The following is an 18,597-nucleotide window of genomic DNA, read 5'->3' on the forward strand; positions in this document are numbered from 1 at the left end:
CCCGAAACCCGCCTAACTCCCCCAGTGCCACCACTCAGTCTGGTGCAGTAGGAAATCCATCCTTCTGTGGGAAGCATGTGACAGTGTTTGAAACACAGCCAGCAGGGTAGCTGCCTGCCCACTGACCCTAAGACAAAGATGGCAGCTGTGGACCCACAGATGATGGAGAGAGGAAGGCGGAAGGAGGTGACTGAGAAGGAAGTAAGCCAGCAGACACTTGTTCTGATCTGCTGTCTGTCCAGAAAGGACAGGCATAAGGGGCCAAGGACCCTAACCTTCACCACATGGGAGGCAAAGGAACCAGGAGGCCTGGCATCTCAACAGAGCAAAAGGAGCACTGAGATGTCAGCCCAGGAAACAGCCTGTCCTGCATGTGGCTTCTGCCACCCAGGGGACCTTCAGCAGGCAAGGGAACAATATGCTTGTGCAGCACATAGCTGTGGAGCAATGAGCTAGCGATGACAGCCCCAGCTTCCAGGCCCTACCTGCTCGGGAGGTCGGCTTCAGCTCCAGGCTCTCCTGATCAGTGGCATCCAGGATCCTGTACCTGCTTTTCCTCTTGGGTTTTCCTTTTTGCCTAAAACACACAATTCCCATCTGCTCAGGAAAGAGGTTCTCTTGAGGCTCAGGACAAGGGCCAGTGCATGCAGGGTGTCCCTGTGGGGGTGGCTCTCCTCACTTTGCAGCCAGGGAAGGTGGTAACTGTGATTTGTTCCTCATAAAATGTTCCTCCCAGCCCTAGGAAGGCAAGGGAGCTGTGACCACCTTAGTGTGGCCTCGTCACTCCATAGATCAACAAGGACCACTGGTGGAAACGCACAGAAAAGGAACCTGACTAGCAGTGTGGGCGGAGGGAGCAGCACGTCTCCTGGTTAACTGAGCTGGCTCATGGTGGTTGTCTCAGGCTGTGGGATTTTTTAAGTTCTTTTAACTTTCTAAGTCCTACATGAGGTAACATTGTAGGATAAATCCCAGCCCTGTCACTTACTGCTTCTCAGTCAGGTGACATGATTTTCTGAACCTAAGTTTCCTTATTCATAAAACGAGAAAAGGCTGCTATGGTTATAAAAAAGATATTACCTATCAAATGTCATAAAACACAGTAAACACAAAAATCATACTAATAATGAAAAACATATAATAAATGTAACTATGAAATGTTGTAAGGCTATATAAAACGAAGAAACCTAGACCACTCATCATCGAAAATCCAAGTCTACAATTGTGTGAAATCAGACATACATACAATTCTCAACTAGGGAGGACGCAGAGTAAAAACTCCTGTGTTCTAGTGTAAGGCCAGGTGTGGAGCATCCAAGGACATGCACTTGGGTGGGATCTGCTCCACTCTCCCCTACCCCAGGGTTCTGAGGTTGCAGATATCCCCAGGGGCAGTCTCCCCACCTGACCAAAGGCAAGTGCACCTGCCCTCAGCAGGGTTTGAGGGTGAGGAACTTTCTGCACAGACCTTGAGTGATCCAAACCCCTCCAACCATGACTGTGGTTCTTCCATGTGGAAGGTACCAAATGACAAGCCCCCCAAATGAGTTTCAAAGGAGAATCCATCCTACCTCTTACAACAACAGATTGTGGTCCAAGACAGGATCCCCAAGGCAACAACAATCACAAAGGTAGCAATGATAACGTACAACACACTCCATTCTGCCAAGAAAATCAAAATAGTGAGGGCTGGGAAGAGAGAGCCTGGAAGGCAGAAATGAGTTGTCCCCTGGGGGCTTCCAACTGTACACATGGAAAGGCAAGACCCTGGAGTCCAGGACAGCTGCATGTTTCTGAAAGGCCCCTGCATCCCAGGCCCTGCTCCATGAATACCCTGAGGTCCTGCAGTAGTGTGCAGGCACAGAGCTCTACATGACGAACTGCAGGCTTCCATCAGGCGACAGCATGCATATGCTCCAAAAGGACAGAAGCCATGTGGTAGGCTGCTTGCAGTGTGCAGCTGGTCCGACGTAAACCTCATTCTTCTTCCGTGAGTACTCCAGAGTTTAATTTTTCCTCCCTAGTACTGAGGGTTGAACCTAGAGGCACCTACCACTAAGCTACATCTCCAGCCCTTTTTATTTTTTATTCTGAGACAGGATCTCACTAAGTTTCCCAGTCTGGCCTCAACCTTGCTATCCTCCTGCCTCAACCTCCCAAGATGCTAGGATTACAGGCATAAACACTATGCCCAGATTTTCCACTAAAGTTGAGCAAGTGTGAAGAAAAAGGGAAAAGCCCCCTACAAACAGAAAACACAAGAGTTCTTTCCTCGCCTGCCCTTCTCCTCAGAAATACCTGTCCCCTTGGTGCAGATCCACACTACAGCCAAAGCAACCAATCTGGGCTACATAGACTCACCACAATTGCTGTCTCCATCTCTCAGCTGCACCTTGATGAAATTCTCCATCCAAAAAGGGTCACAGATACATTTTTTGGTGAATGAATCACAGTGGCCATGCTCAGAACAGTTCAGTTGACATGCTGAAGGTGGCAGGAGAGGGAAAACGTTGACAGTCAGAGCCCAGGGGACAACCAACACCCAGCATGCAGGCTGTGAAGACACTCAGGCAAGGCCATTTCCTGCAGCCCAGACCCAGGAGCTTTCCCAGCATGGCTGGGGCATGCTGCACGAGACGGAGGGGTCACCAAGGCCCCCAGAGACAGCTCCAGTTGGTCTTCCTTGTTCTGTAAGAGACTGTTCATCTTTTGTGTCCCATACACCCGCTTCTCAGAACAATAAAACCAATAGGACAATATATATAGTATTACAAAGGAAATAGAGTGAATATGGTTTTGAAATACTTAAGAACACAAATTTTCAAAATAAAGCGCCTTTATTAAAACATTAAGTAATAAGATGTCTAAGTACTATTGTAATGCTGAAGTAGTAATGAGTAAAAATGGTACTTTGTCATGTAATGTGATAGATGATTTGTGATTTCTGTTGCCTTCAGACACAGGTGCTGCTAACAGTGCCCACCTGTGCAACTGAGGGAGAGTATGAATTTCAACCTGAGGATAGTGAAAATAAAGATGTAATTTTTTCATTGCAGCCTCCCTTAGGCACCACCTTAGGCACATGGGCATGGGGCACAAGGTAAGGACCCCTAGGTGAATGGGGACTCCTTGCCATAATGGTGGTGAAGGAAAACAACTGAAAGTTCCCACAGAAAGGAGATGAGCACAGCCGGGAGGAGGAAAGCTGCAGAGGGGCAGGCTCTCATCCCGTCCCGGGATTACTCACTGACAGTGTTGATCTCCAGGGCTCCGAATATCAGGAAGTCTGCTTTTTGCTTTCGCAGCTCACTCTTGAGCATTGCTGCCACCTCGTGGCCTTTGAAGATCTGGTGCGGAGGTTCATTCTGAACAAAAAATACCATCTTGGTGCTGCGGAGACATGTGATAGTATGATGAACATGAGGGACCCACGGGGCAGCAGGAGCTAGCACTAATTACTAAGCACTTTCTGCTGTGCCCGACACTGGTGAGGATCACATGCATTCTGTCACAGAAAGGTGTTATCAGTGCCATCTTCATTTCTCAGAGGACAATTATGGGGCTCAGAGGGGTTGAGTAACTTGCCCAAGGTCACACAGTTAATTATGACAGAGCCAGATCCTCACCCTGTCATGTCTGAACTCCAAAGCCTATACTTTAACAATGCCCCAACTAACAGGATCACCCATTTCAAACAGGTAACAGGAGAAAGAGAAGATTGGGGATTTCGTCATGCCAATATACCTATCGGCAGCCTTTCACACCCGACAGTGGTGCTGCTGGGTTTGTGGCTTGGTTACTGATTAAACCAACCACGGTGCTTTATAAAATGTAAACTGTTGGAAAGTATCAAAGATTATCCACAGGCCCCAAAAGCCAAAGCGACTGTTACTATAACAGCAAAAATAAGATGGTGTGGCTGGTACAACACTGTTACTCCATGCCCAGAATCTCTTTGCTTTCTGAGGGTCAATTTCTTTTTTCTTTTTTTTTTTTTTTTTAAAGAGAGAGTGAGAGAGGAGAGAGAGAGAATTTTTTAATATTTATTTTTTAGTTCTCGGCAGACACAACATCTTTGTTGGTATGTGGTGCTGAGGATCGAACCCGGGCCGCACGCATGCCAGGCAAGCGCGCTACCGCTTGAGCCACACCCCCAGCCCCTGAGGGTCAATTTCTATTCAAGATGAACCATGTCTGAACCCGTATATGGGTAGCACAAATTCTGTTCTCTGTGTCTTAGCCTTTGTTTTTAAAAAAAAATTTTTTAGTTGTACATAGACACATTATCTTTAATTAATTAATTAGTTTGTTTATTTATTTTTAATGTGATGCTGAGGATCGAACCCAGTGCCTCACAGGTTCTAGGCAAGCTCTCTGCCACTGAGCCACAACCCCAGCCTTAAGCCTTAATTTTTGATAGTATGCTTCTTGAACTCCATAAATCAAACCTTCCATAATCAGTGGGTCACACTGGGTTAAACCCAAGATACTGACCCCCTCAGCATGTAGGTTGGCTAGGAGGACCCAGGTATCCCATAGGCCCTGGACCAGTTGCTGCCAATATAAACAGCCTTTATATTTTTCCCAAGGTGTCAGTGCAGACACTCATCATTTTGTATGCATGAAATAACATAAATTTTGGGAAGAACCATCATCAACTAAAAGCTTGCTAAAAGTGAGAATAACAATGAAGTCTTACAGATTCCAAAATCAAGAAAACACACCTTAAAAGATATATATGGTCCATTTCCCATTATTTTCTCCCAGTTACCTACTCTATACTTACAGCTTCGATTTCTGCTGGAATGCTAATAATCCTCACATCTTTATCTCCGTTCCCCACAGGACCAATAGTGACCACTCTATACCTGCAAATGCTTGCAAGAATATCTACTCCAGATCTCTCGGGAACCTTGAACCCAACATGTCTCAAAATAAACTCATGGTAAAAACCATTCATTGAATGCTATGTTAGGGACTTACGTAAATATCATGTTATTCAATCTTCAATATCAATCTTATAAAACAGGTACTAGCATTTTCACAGGTGATAAAGAGGTTCCGAGAGGTGAAGTGGCCTGTGCACATCAGGGCTCACACTGGTGCGCAAGGGCTATAACACCCCACTCCCCAAGCACATGCTCCTCCTGAATTCTCAACTCAGTCAACCTAGTCCAAGCCAGGAACCCAGAGAAATCCAGATGCCTCTCTCTTCCCTGTGCCCCATATGCAGTGATGGCAAGTCCAAGCACACCCACCAACAATGCTGTTCCCAGCACTGTGTCTAAAACCTTTCCTCACTGCTTCTACCCACCCAATTCCCACCAACTTGGATTTTGCCTTATCGCTACTCCTAGTTGGCTGAGCATACCAAGAAGAGGAGAAGGAGGAAAAAAGAAGAAGAAAGAAGAAGGGATAATAATAACAAAGGAAGGAGTGAATGAGTGAGTCCTAATCAAACTGCCTCTAGTTTACCTAGTCTACCCTGACTGCACATCAGATCCCCGGGAAGCTTTTAAGCCTTAGGAGCCCAAGTCCCACTCCAGCAAATGCTCCTCTCCAGGAATGAGGCTTGGGCAATGTACCTTCATAAAGTTCCAGGTCATTCTTGTGCTCAGCCCAAAGTGGGAAGCACTGCTCTCCCCTCACGTCTCTAACTCGGACCGGACGGAGACCCCAGTGCTGCTCAAAGCTGGCGCCCTCTGCAGAGCTGCTCCAGACTTTCCCCGTTCCCCTGCCTCCCACCTCACTCTCCCCTCTGCTAGGCAGATGGCCCTGCCCCTGCCACAGACAAAACATGAGACTTGGCATCAACACTCCAATTTCCCACTACAGTACCTCCCCTTCCTCCTCTTCCTCCGGATCTACCACACCAGTCCCCTCCACTCACCTCCATCACCCCCTTTTCCTCAGCACTTTGCCCTCAATAGATATAGAAGTTCCAGGAATTACTGTCTTGAAAAGGCCTATTTTCATCCCGTCCCCCATAGGACTTCCAGCATCAGCTTCTGCAGGTTTCCTATTTAGAAGCTCTACCTCAGACCGGGACACCTGCCCTCTGCCGTCATTGGCGATGTGGGGAGCACACCCACCCCCAGCTGTTCCACATTATCACTGCACCACCAGCCTCCGAAGCTACAGTAGCCCCAATGCCAGACTGTACCTCAACCTCCAGCAGATCACTGTCACCTGGCTTCCTCCTACCTCCCTGGCTATTCTTTTGAGTTCCTCTGCTGCCTCAACTTCTTCTGCCTCTTCCTTAAATACCGGTGTTCTCCAGAATTCTGTCCTTGCCCTCTTGCCGCGCCCCGGTGTGACTCATCCATCCTCATGGTTTGACTTCTGCCTAGACACTGGTGACCCCGGCTCTCCTTCCACCCTGACTTCCTGCCTATACTTAGGACCAAATGGAACATCTCCCCATGTAGCCCATAAGACACCCCAAATTCAATAGTCAAAATGGGTTCCTCCTTCCTCCCTAACCTCAGTTAATGGCCTGAACCATCCATCCAGACCTCCAAGCCAAAAGCATCCCACACACCTTCCATCTCCCAGGACCCCCAAGGCCTGCTAGTTTGCCTCTGCTCTTTTCATTTGTCTCTGCTTCTACCACTGAATTCAGGGTCACCACCTTTTCACTGGGCTAGTCCAGAAGGCCTCTGATTAGCCTCCCAGGCTCTGTCTCTTTTCATTTTAGTTTAACCTCCACCCTACTGATTTGACTTTTTAAAAAATCTAAATATGTTATACCCTTGCTTTAACAGCAAACAAAACCCCACACACATAAAACAAACTACTTGGGTTCTCCCACCCAAACTGTCACACTCAACTCCTCTCAGGCTCCACAGGCAGCCCTTCTTTGACCATATCCTGGGGCCCACTACGCTCTGAACCAAATGACTTCTTCCAGAAGAAACCCGGCACTTTCCCACCTCAAGGTCACGGTTCATGGTGCTTCTCTCTTCTGAACTTCCTTCTAGTTTTCCTGTGCTGGTCAAAGCATGTTCTACTTCTGGAAAATCTTTGGGCTCTCCTGGAATTCTCCAGAATGGACTGCCCTTGCCTCTGAGTTCCCTGATAGCTCATATTGTGTCAAATCTGCCCCATATTGAGATGAGGTGTTTACTTGGTTATCTCCTTTCCCAGATTGTAGCCTGCAAAGTAAAGGGCCCCCCTCAGACCTTATTGTGCCCTAGCAACTGGCTGCTATGTAGTACAGAGCATGCGACCTGTGCCAGAAGACAGCTCATTAATGAGATGGACACCATGAGTGGTTCCTGATTAGAGAGCCCACCCTTCTCCGTCTACCCCCTGATCTTTCCTTTTCTCCCCCCAATTATTGCCCAGCTACCTCTGCTCCGTGTACGGCTGAATCTTTTGCACAATGATGTCGGAATCCAGCACCCCCAGGAGGACCCCAATCTGGCGGATGAACATCCCCTTCAGCCTCTCAGTTAGCTGACTGACGTTGACATCCAAGATGATCTCCACCAGGTTGTTTTTCCTGGGATCTGGAAAGCATGTGGATTGGTCATGGCTTTGGAAGTAGGAGAGTTAACACAGACCTGCCACTGTGCATTTGCTTAGTCACAGGAAGGGAAGTAGTGACAGCATTTAGTCAGTGGTAAGGGATGACAGCAAATTCCTCACAAGGCAATCTGGGGCTGGCATGGAAAGCTTTATACCAACCTGAGAATGGCCACATGTGTGCTGGGGGCAAGGCTAAGCAGGGAGGCAAAGGCTTAGTGAAGGGACAGGGGAGGAAAGTACACTGCAGTGTCCCTATGGCACTTCTGAGCTTTCCAGGCCAAGCAGGGAGCCTGCAGTCTCTCCTGACCCCATCTTACTTTCAGTGACTTGGTGTACTTTGTCTGTGACAACAGGAGGAAAAATGTTCATCTCAGTCTCATTGGTCATTTTCAATATTGTGAATGCATCCATCTCTATAGGTTTAAATACATGAAAAATAAAGAAAATCCAGGTAGCTGAGAAGGAAGGATTTCCTTAGAGCAACCCCACAGCTACACTGTCTTTTTACAAGTCCAGAACTGAAAGACTACCACACTTTACTTCTGAACATGTCCTAAAGACTATTCCACATTTACAAGTTAAAGTGAATTGTTCAGAATACCTTATTCACAAACACTTAGATGCACCATTTGCCTGTTCTGATCTGACTTGGAACACAGAAGAAACTCTATGGTGTCTTGGCTGTTGTCCTTCCCAGAGGCAGGACAAGGCCTGGAAGACTTCCCAAGATCCCTTCCCATCTGTGACATCCATGCATGAGCTTGACCTAGGCAAGAGTAGGCTAAAAGTTAATACCTGCTCATCAAAAGCCCCGGGACTTACAAAGCTCTGCCCCACCTCCACACTCAGTTCCACCAAATTAGTCTCAAAACAAAACAAAAATGTGGTTCTATTTAAGAAGGAAATTTTATTTCTAGAAATCTCAAAAGTACACAGGACACAAGTCACATTATCTTCCCTGAGCTGTCAGATAAAGTCTGAGGCTCAACTTATAAAAATAGTTTTCTGCATCTGGTGCTGATGCAACATCATGACTTGAGCTACTCCTGTGCTCAGGTTCCCAGTGCACCTGAGCCCTATCTCCTCAGCCATGGTAGAGGACAAAGTGCTGGGCCAGGGCACAAAAGCCTGGCTCTGGCACAACTGCTGTGTGACACTGAGCAAGCCTTGCCCTGTCTGTTTTGGTTTCTCCATCTGAGATAAGCAAGGGGAGGTCTACATTCCTGCATAGGTAGGAGGGGTACTGTCGGAGTAAGAAGTTTCTAAGGATTTTTCAGCATGGGATTTCTAGATTGCTTTCCCATTTTTTTTCCTCTTTTTTCTCTTTTTTTGGTACCAGGAATTGAAGCCAGGGGTGCTTTACCACTGAGCCACATCCTTGTCCCTTTTTTATATTTAATTTATTTAGAGACCAGGTCTCTCTGAGTTGCTTAGGGCCTCGCTGAGTTGCTAAGGATGGTGTTGGACTTGGGATCCTCCTGCTTCAGTCTCCCGAGCCGCTAGGATTACAGGCATGTACCACGGCACCTGGCTCTAGATTGTTTTTCAAACTGGGCATGCCATGCTAGATGGAAAGGCATCTCAAGACAGAGGCCTCCTTCAGCCCATCTGGCAATTCCACTCAGTTATCACTAATTGAACTCACCAGGTTTCACCTCCACAGTTGTCCGGTCTGTGTCACTCTCACCCTTTGCATCAGTCACTTTCAGGTGGAATGTGTAGGTTCCCTCAACCAGGTTGGAAAGAAAGAGGACAGGATGATGGTCAGAGTGATTCAACACCTCCTGTGGGGTTGAACAACACAGCTATGTTGCAGAACAAAACACCACTCCTTTCTTGGAGTCAGCTGCTGCTTTTGCCATAACGAGGCTCTATCTAGGCGGGACTGTTTCCACCTGTGTCAGTTCCTGATCCATCACAGCACTGCCACCCACAGCTACTAGGATCAAGGGACAGAAATCATTCTGTGCCACACTAGTTGTAGAGAAACTCAGAATAAGCCACTTAACTTCCCTGGATTTCGGAGAACAATCCAGGTTTGATACCACGAGCCTGTTAAAACAGACCCTGGAGTGTTGGTTTCTCCTCACCAGCTGCTACTTAAACTTTGTAGCTCCTCAGTTCCTGGCACACTTACCCCAGCTGCTGGGCTCCCTTCATCTCGAGTCCAGAGGTAGCTGACTATTCCCTTGTCATCTGAGGACTTGGAGCCATCCAGCTCTGCTGTGTTCATGGGTAAGGTAATCACCACATTCCCCAATATCTTGGCTATGGGTGGTTTGTTCATTTCTAACCAAAGATAAGTCATTGAATTAATGAGACCTTCTGGAAAAGAAGGAATGCTGCTTCATGGTACTTACGGGGAAATTAAATGAGCATCTTAAGCAGGGAGCCGTCTTAATGCCTGTCTGTGTCAGCAACCAGCAATGCAAATTTAAAGTCACCAGAGCTGCAGAAGCTCCAGTCCTACCCAGAGCAGGGAACAAGTGTACTTTCTTCCTGTGGTCTCATAGCAACCTTCCTGAGAAGAAGCCACTTCCCCATCTTGGAGTTATATGATAACTGGAAACAAAGGCCCAATGAAGCTTAAAGCCTTAGGATAGGTTTCATTCAGCTGATATCACAAATTCTTCTTTAAAATATCTTAAAATGTTATTATCTGAATATCTTTCTCATTCCTTCCTTGGTACTTTACAGCAGAGAAAAGACAGTGACCTCTCTGTTCCTGGGCCACCAAGCAGCTTGGGTGTAACTCGGGTGTAACTCAGTAGGGACTCAGCACAACAGACCACACTAGGGCCACCCCTCCTTGGATGGTGGGTTTTTCTACCATCAGCTGAGAGTCCCTCTTGGTCACTGTGCCTGCCAATTCAGGGCAGCTCAACCAACTCCTGCCTCACATTGGCCTTAGCTTGTGGGCTCAAAGGACAGGCGCAGGAAGCTGCAGTATAGCACAGTCATTCTAAGGCCTGACAGCAGGTGTCACTGTAGTTTGCGGGAGAATCATGGAAACCCAGGTCTTAGCAGCAAAATCAAAATGCTGAACCCTAATTCTTGTCCTATTCAATTGGACAAAAAAGGGAAAGAGGGCAGCATGGGAGGAAGGGAGAAAAGGAAGTTAAAATTCGTATTTCACTCACTCTCAATTAAAGGTTGCTTTAGAAAAGCAAATGGTAGCTACCCTCACCCCAATTTATTCCCCACCTCTTATCACTAATCAATGTCTGCAGCCAAACAAGACATGGCAGATTTCTCAGCCATCTGACCCAAAGAGGGTACTGTACAAACCTGAGGCAGAGAGATAGATACCTTCTTTGACAATGACGTTCACAGAGCTCTGGCTTTGTAGGTTCCTCTCATCTTTGACAGTCAAGGTGAACACGTAAGTCCCTACTTGCAGCCCACTCACAGTGGCAACGCTGCTGTTAGCATTCTCCAGCTGCACCCCGTCAGGTCCTCTGGAAAAAAAGAATATTTGTGGGTGGAGTTGGATCTGTCTGACGCTCTCCTGTCCCTGACACAGCAGGAGGGGACCATTAATGCCTCAGCTGAGACACAAACAATTATTTCCCAGACCTTGACAGGACATGTTTAAAAATATTCCATTTGGACTAAGTGTCATTTGTCCCCAAAATACAGGCTACCTGCTGGTCAGAAAATTCTACTCATCAGCTTTCAAACACTTCTAGTTTTATCCTTTCTGAGTTTCTAGAGCATTCAAACTCTTTACTGCTCCAGTTTATAAAAGGAATGAAGTTCTCTAAGCAGGTCTGTGATCAAAATGCTTTAAGAATAAGGTTTCTAAAAAGTATTTCTGGCCCATGAGTTGGTTCATCTCTTGCCAGCAAATAAGCAAAATGCATTTCTTAACCACATGCCCAAGACCCTCCTGAGGAAAAGTCAAGGAAAGGAAACAGCCAGGGCTGCAGGGGACCTCTCAGGACAAAGCAACTTCTTCATAGAAGTTCTATCAGCAAAGCTTCCTCCACCTCCAGGACATGGCTACAGAGGACCAGCACAACTGCATCCTGCCTTCTCGCATCCGGCTCAGTGAGCAGCCTGCAGCAGGGGAGCGACCTGTGTGCCAACATCCAGGCCCAGGGCTGCACAGAGGTGGAGCCCTGAACACCCCCAAGCTTCCTTCAAATTAAGGACAAACCAGAGAAACCTGCAGACTTCAGAGTCAGCTTTGGTTCATTTTGCTTTTTAAACTTATTACCTCTGACCCTCGTAGCCTTTCCTGAAACAGATTCTCCTCCATGAAACTCTACTAAGTATTCTCTGCCACAAATACTACTAAAATTCAGCTCAAAGGTTCATCAGGCCTCTCTTCAATAAATAATTAAAGAGAAAACATGGCAAGCTGAGGAAGACAGACTGGGTTATCCAAAATCAGAAATAAGAGCTGTGTGAAATAATTTCTAGCATTCAACTCAGCAATCACAAGTCAAGTAGATTCTGTGGTGAAACTAAAGCCCCTTTCCAACCATCTGCAATACCTAGCTTTAATAATAATAATAATAATAAGTGTAAGTGTGTGTCTGTGTGTATAAATTTTAAAAAAAAAGTCTGTCCTATGGTTGCTGTCTTGGAAAATTAAGAATGTTTTTAACTCTTTTAATTCTTTTGCTTCCTGTGGGATCCTGCATAAAATCTGTGCTCCATTTGTTACAGTTTAAAGAAGCTAAAACAAACCATGAGAACCAAGAACAGTTCAATTAGGTAATTTCAGCTTAATTAGTATTATTTTGGCTATGGCCTTTGCCTCTAGCTAAATTAACTGGTATATGGTGTCTTCCAAGAAAACAACAGAGAAATGCCTTCATTTGATAGATAATTTTTAATTCTCTGGGTAACTTCTTGCCCCATCCCCATCAGCCTTACCCAGTTAATTTTGAACAATGGTATTTTCTGCTCCATTACCCCTTTTAGTCTGCCTCTCAAATGTAATTAAACTGCATTGCAGCAAATGGATTGTACCTACAAAAGCACCATGACCATACGGTACCATTTGGGGACTGACTAATGGTAAGCATTCTTTTTTCCTTATAAAAACTATTTGTAGCATTATTTTCTTAAGAGATGACGTTTGGAATTATAAACATTTCTTTCTCAGTGACCCTCCTGAATAAGCCAATAAAAATAAGTCAACTCTTAGGGCTGGGGATATAGGTCAGCTGGTAGAGTGCTTGCCTCACATGCACAAGGCCCTGGGTTCAATCCCTAGGACTACCAAAAAAAAAAGTCAACTCTTAAAAGCACATAAAACTTTGCTCTTCCATGGCCTAGAGCCTTTGTTTGCATAGATCAGGATTCTGTGTCAACACTCACTGTGTTTTTTCCCAGAGATAGGAGATAATTCTCTGATCATCTGAGCTCTTGCTGCCATCCAGGGTTGTGCTGTCCACAGGCAGGGTCAATTCTTTATCTGGGCCCGCATCTGCCTGAGGGGGCTTGTTGTTTTCTAGAGATAGAGAAACATGGAGGTCAAAAGCAGCTAGTCCAGGTGGGATAGAAGAGGACCTAATGAGACATGTTCTGGTAGACATGGGAACTGCCTCTTAGCCCACAAAAATGTCAGATACGTGGGAGAGATGGATACCACCAGGGAGATAAAAAGGAAGAGTATAAGACTGAAATATATCAACAATTCTGAAAGAAACATGGCAGAACACAGCACAGTTATAAAGCCATGCTAAATCTGAAATCTAATGCTATAAGGCTTGAGTGACAAGAGGGGGCTCTCTTGAGAAGTGAGTTTTAAGCTGATCCTTATGAAACATAGTAGGATTTGGGATGGTGTCACCTCTACTTCCTAGGTCCACATAAAAGCACAGTAACTAGCCAAGGTGAGGGCACAAGCTGAGGCTGGGAAGTACCCTTCATCTCTAGCCATGAAGAAAATGTGAGGGAAATGGAGGAAAGAAGTTGCTTTCAAGGCTCCATGGGTTGGTGCTTTCTGCGTCTACCCTCAAACAGGCTCAGACTCCAAACCTTCCTCTCCCCCAAGGTCAAAGGGACCAACCATCAGAAGAGTCTGAACCCCAAGGATGGAACTTACCAGGCTGCACAATAACAGTCACTTGAGCGGTGGCTTGCTGTCCTATTGTGTCAGTCACCGTGAGTTGGTAGGTATAGTCTCCTTCTTGCATTGCAGAGAGTTGCAGAGTTGGTGTTCTAACACCCTACACACAGAAATTCAGGAGTAGAAAAGTGGGCTCCTAGAATCACAACATCTCACAATAATTCTTACTCTGATAGAAATGATTTACCCAGTTTTCTAAACCTAAGTTGGTAATGGGCTGATATCTCCCAGTTCAGTGTAATTAATAACTGTTGAATCAGACATCATGTGATATCCTGCTGAAAAGAGATTGCACACATTCTGCAACAGCAGCAAAACTTAACACACTACATGAACTTAAAGCCAAGTACAATGTGGGCTTTATGTCAGGCCTCTAATCTAAAAACACAGAGTTTTTCCCCCCGCCCAGTATTAGGGGTTGAATCCAAGGGTGCTTTACCATTGTGCTACATCCCTAGTCCTTTTTCTTGTTTATTTTGAGAAGAAGTCTTACTAAGTTCCTGAGGGCTTCCCTAAGTTGCCATGGCTGGCCTCAAACTTGTGATTCTCCTGCCTCAGTCTCCCACATAGCTGGGATTAGCATGACACTGTGCCTGGCTAGAAATAGCATCTTAAATTTATCATTAGAAATAATTCAGGGGGCTGGGGATGTGGCTCAAGCGGTAGCGCGCTCGCCTGGCATGCGTGTGGCCCGGGTTCGATCCTCAGCACCACATACCAACAAAGATGTTGTGTCTGCCGAGAACTAAAAAATAAATATTAAAAAAATTCTCTCTCTCTCTCTCTCTCTCTCTCTCTCTCAAAAAAAAAAAAAAAAGATTAGCATTTATTTAAAAAAAAAAAGAAATAATTCAGGGCAAACTTCCAACACAGGAGCTTCCTGTGGGCAGAACAATGGACAAAATAAGCAGCCTATGGGCTGGGTCCACTTGCAAACATTTTGTTTGGTCTGGAGTTTCTTAAAAGTTGGAATTTTTGACATTTATGAGAAATTAGTTTCTGTCTGCTCCTGAAAAGCTGGACTATCCAGCAATACTGGAACCACACTTCCACATGGCAACAGCCAGCTGGACCCAAAGAGCAGAGGACCCCTGCATTCAGAGATGTAAGTTCTCTGGCTCACCAGAGCCCCACACAGTATTCTTTACTTATGTGACTTGCCTGGTGACAGATGTAATCTCTTTTTAGGTATCTCCAGATAAGACACCCTTGAGTCAGACAATCTACTCCAACTGGGAACAGAGCACATCAAGATTTGAACCCTTGTGGCCTCTAAGTAGTCTGACTCTCTGGAGTCACCCAGAACAACTACGTTTCTCATCAGTCTTTTTTTCCCCCGCCTGATACTAAAGGTTTAAGTTAAAGATTATTGCTAACCTGTCAACAAAAGGCCCATAAAACTTTCTGGATTTGTTTTGGGTTTTCTTTTTTAAATATAAATGTACAAATCTGATTTTGGTAATTGAAATGGAAAAGAAATAAACCTTGAACGGTGACCCAATCCAGCAGTTCTTTATCCCCTGGACAAGAGAAGACAGAAAGCATTCCCTCCTACCTGCATCTCTACCACCTTCCCCTTGCTGCTTGGGCTGAGTGACCACTCATAGCTGCTGATGCCATGATCATCAGTGCTCTGGTTCCCAAAGAGAGTGATGGAATTTTGAGGCAGGGTGATCACTTGGTTGGGGCCTGCGTTGGCCACAGGGGGATAATCCACAGCTTTGTTCACTGTCAGACTTGCAGTGGTGGAGCTGGTAGCTCCATCAGAGTCTACTACAGTCAAGCTATCAGGGCAGAGAGAGGAGTGCAATAAAGGATGAGTGTTAGGGAGGAGGAAAAAAACTAGAGAACTGAAAATCAAGACTATGAAACCCCAAGGTGGCAGGATTACCTCTTCTGACTTTTCCTACTGGAAAAGCAGAGTAACACTAGAAGCTAACAGTGACTGAGGGTTTACTATGTGACAGGCACTGTTCCAAGCCTTTATATCTCATTGGATTCATCTAAAAGCTCTATAAAGTATTATCCTTGTATTATTCCTTACATACACAAGGAGCCCAAGGCGAAAAGAGGAAAAGTAACTTACTCAAGGTCATGCAGTTGGACAGCAGTGGACTCAGGATCTGAAAGGAAGTATGTCTCCAGCACCAGTTTGCTCTGCTGCCTATGACAATCTGTGTGCTAAGATCTTATATGCACTGTAATATAATTCACACGATAACCATAGAGAGTAGGTTTCGTCAGTGCACTCCACAGGAGGCTTAGAGAAGAGAAGCAATTTGCCCAGAGCTTCATGATGAGCCAAGATGCAAGCCCAGTTCTCTGATTCCAAAGCTCAGAAACCTAGTCTTAAAAAGAGATAATCCCTGGCCCCTAGTTCAAAGACACCACACTATATAGAGCACACTCTGTCTGCAGTAGATTGTCCCCATCATCCTGTTTTAGCTGTGTGCATATCATAAGAATGGCCATCCTGGGCACACAGTCTTTGGGACAGACCAGGAGGGCTGGCTCTGGTAAGGCAGGAGTTTGAGATGGAAATGAATTCTCCCACGCAACAGGCCCACAGTTTGTGCCAGTGAGAAACGGGATTTGCAAGGAAAAAAATGTTCTTTTATAAGAGCAGGCTTTTACCTAAATGATGCCTTCCAGCTGAACAGCCTAGAGCTTCTCGTGCCACCTCAAAATGTGAGTATAAGCAAGCAAAGAGGTTTGGGATCCTTCCATTTTGCTGACAGAAAGAGGAAAAGCATAGGAAAGACATGCGATTTGTTTAATTCTCACCAGCCTCAGAAAGAGTCAGACATCTCTGGGGTTTTTATCCCACAATCTCACTTTTACCTGTGGTCTGAAGGGGATTTCTGATAGTACAGCCTTAAGGAAAAAAGCACAAAAACACGGGACATGCACACATGTACAAATCAGCAAGCACTGGAAAAGGGAAGTCCAGTGTTTGGCCCCTTTTCCCAGTTTCCCTGTTGTTTTCACAGGTGTGATGTTGTTAGCATACCTACCCATCTCCATGTGACAACAGAAAGGGGTCACAGGCAAAATGGCTGCTGCCCATTGCTCCGCTTTTCACCCTAAACAGTCCCTGGTCTGCCTGCATAGACCCTGTGGTAGAAGAGCAAGCTGAATATAGGGCCAGGGAAAGAAACGACAGAGAGAGGAGAAGGCAAGCGAACCACAACCAGATTGAGCCTTAATGCTAATCAAATCCAAACCCATCATCTCATAGATTAAAAAGACATAAAGGGCTAGGAAAAAAGAAAAAGTTGCTCCCAGTGTCCCACACACCCAACAAACTTGGTCTACCACTGTGGCTAAAAGCCCAGACTCTAGAATCAGACTGCTGTGTGACCTTGGTCAAATATTTAACCTCTTTGTGCCAAAACTTCCAAATGTGTTAATGAGAGTAACCATGAAGCCAGTTAAAAAGAATAAATGAGATACTATAAGCAAAGAGCTCAGAACAGTACTTGGCATACAGTAAATGTTTAAAAACATTAGCTATTATTGTCACTATTTAAATAAAGGATTAACCCAGATCAGGCTAAATTCTATAAATGGGAAATTTGGTTTTTTACAAATCTAATAAAAACCAAATCAACTTTTCATTTTAAGCTAACCAGAAGGCCCAAATCTTATTGTTCAGGAAGCTACCTTCCAGTTAGAGAATGCTACTAAGTCCGAATTTGCAAATTGATGGTAAAGATATGGTATGGTAAATGTTGTGCTAGGACAATCATCTCTGTGACCCCAGCAGAGTCTAAAACTTGATAAATATCAGACTGAAAGGAAGACAGATGCCCAAGAATAAGTTGTCACACTATGGCAGGTGCTGGTGAGGCATGGAGGGAAAGAGGAGAGTCATAGTCTCTCCTCATGAGCAGAACCTTCAACAGTTTGAGAAGACATTCAAGGAAGTAAAACCAAAATGCCGGATATAGGAAGGAAAAGGGTGGCCTCTGGCCAATCTGACACTGAATCCTGACTTACCTGAAGGTGTAGTTCCCAGGGACCAGTTTGCTTAGTTTTAATATGGCTGTATCTTCAGAAATCTTCTCTTCTCTCAGAGGCCCCTTAAGTTCCTCCCAATGATACTGGACGATTTTATCATCATCAGTGCTTTCTGGACCACAAAGAACATCGTTTACAACATGAAAATGCTGGGTCCCAGGACTTACCAGTTTATATAAACCAGGACAAATACCTCAGAGATTTCAAGCTAGGAAAACTTCATGAAATTATAGACTTATCTCTCTATAGAGTGTTTCTTCCCCAGAAATATTGGGTCATTCTGCCTCTTTATGAATATTCTACTGCATTGTTTCTCAAGAAACATAGGACACCTCTGACTAAAATACTAAAATTTCCCCCTGAGACCCAGTAGTGAGAATCAAATCAGGGGTACTCCACCACTGAGCTACACCTCCAACCCCTTTTATTTTTTATTTTGAGACAGCCTGGCCTCAAATTTGTGATCCTTCTGCCTCAGACTCCCAAGTCACCAGGAATATAGGTATGTGCCTCCATGCCCAGATGAAAATCAGCAATTCTTAAACATGTGAAAACATACTGAACTTCACTAAAAAAAAAAAAAAATGTAAATTAAAATTACACTTGAGATATCACTTTTGAACTTATCAAATTGTTTTTTAAAAAGTTTCATGACACATTATATAGGTAAAGGTATGGAAAAAGGCCCTTTCATTAGTCATGGTGGAAGCATAAATTGATACAATTAGTTATCCTACAACTAGTACTTTGGCAATATTTATCTTTGTTCCTGCAATTCTTCTAGGAATTTATTCAACAGACATACTACACATGGGTTAAACATCATGTTGATAAGATTATTTATTATAACGTTGTTTGTAATAGCAAAAGAATCAAAGTAATCTAAATGGTCATTGCTAGAGATTAATAAAAGTTTGTATTCATACAACGAAATAATATTCTAGGAATATCTCCATCTAGGA

At 44.9% G+C, this 18,597-nt stretch overlaps 1 protein-coding gene across 3 annotated transcripts in view; it reads right to left on the reverse strand.

Annotated features, from left to right (window-relative positions):
• Kiaa0319l (KIAA0319 like) overlaps window positions 1-18,597 on the reverse strand; it is a 108,304-nt gene that overhangs the window by 4,789 nt on the left and 84,918 nt on the right. For all 3 annotated transcript variants that reach the window (XM_026393442.2, XM_026393441.2, XM_077791450.1), the window contains exons 9-20: window positions 17,615-17,747; window positions 15,171-15,399; window positions 13,592-13,715; window positions 12,862-12,994; window positions 10,840-10,988; window positions 9,668-9,819; window positions 9,176-9,314; window positions 7,352-7,511; window positions 3,248-3,390; window positions 2,362-2,484; window positions 1,572-1,662; window positions 486-577 (exon numbers count right to left, since the gene is read on the reverse strand). In XM_026393442.2, coding sequence (XP_026249227.1) covers window positions 486-577; window positions 1,572-1,662; window positions 2,362-2,484; window positions 3,248-3,390; window positions 7,352-7,511; window positions 9,176-9,314; window positions 9,668-9,819; window positions 10,840-10,988; window positions 12,862-12,994; window positions 13,592-13,715; window positions 15,171-15,399; window positions 17,615-17,747 — 1,668 coding nt within the window. The remainder of the gene's footprint in view (window positions 1-485; window positions 578-1,571; window positions 1,663-2,361; window positions 2,485-3,247; window positions 3,391-7,351; window positions 7,512-9,175; window positions 9,315-9,667; window positions 9,820-10,839; window positions 10,989-12,861; window positions 12,995-13,591; window positions 13,716-15,170; window positions 15,400-17,614; window positions 17,748-18,597) is intronic.

Source organism: Urocitellus parryii, chromosome 11 (genome assembly GCF_045843805.1).
Source record: "Urocitellus parryii isolate mUroPar1 chromosome 11, mUroPar1.hap1, whole genome shotgun sequence".
Lineage (NCBI taxonomy): Eukaryota > Metazoa > Chordata > Mammalia > Rodentia > Sciuridae > Urocitellus > Urocitellus parryii.